The sequence below is a fragment of the Penaeus monodon genome, chromosome 20 (assembly GCF_015228065.2).
Source record: "Penaeus monodon isolate SGIC_2016 chromosome 20, NSTDA_Pmon_1, whole genome shotgun sequence".
NCBI lineage: Eukaryota > Metazoa > Arthropoda > Malacostraca > Decapoda > Penaeidae > Penaeus > Penaeus monodon.
The window spans coordinates 17,368,621-17,368,938 of NC_051405.1; the positions used below are offsets into that span (position 1 = coordinate 17,368,621).

The window sequence follows — 318 nt, forward strand, 5'->3', positions numbered from 1 at the left end:
TGGGGCAAAACAAGCAAAATTTAACGCGGAAATAAGACAAATGACCTTGAAGCGGACAACAATTTCATCACTAAGCAACGATTGATCTTTTTTATATGCGTTTGGTTATTTCATTTACTCGAGTGATACAAACCGTGAAGCCATTCATACCTGCAGAGTTGTTTCCGAATTGGTCATTCCTGGTGAAGGAGAGAGCGCCTTCGAATCCGAGATGCTTACATACGACGTCTGCCTCAGGAAAGCTGAAGCCGTCGTCACACACATACCCCCAGACACCGCCAGACTCCACCTGCAAGAGGACAGGATAATGGGCCACGC

The 318-nt window shown here is 46.5% G+C and overlaps 1 protein-coding gene across 1 annotated transcript in view; it reads right to left on the minus strand.

Moving 5' to 3' along the window:
- The window catches only part of LOC119585658 (antigen WC1.1-like), a gene marked incomplete at both ends in the record, with an annotated part of 13,895 nt that overhangs the window by 5,998 nt on the left and 7,579 nt on the right, over positions 1-318 (minus strand). The window contains 1 exon segment of the mRNA XM_037934333.1: positions 151-289. Coding sequence (XP_037790261.1) covers positions 151-289 — 139 coding nt within the window.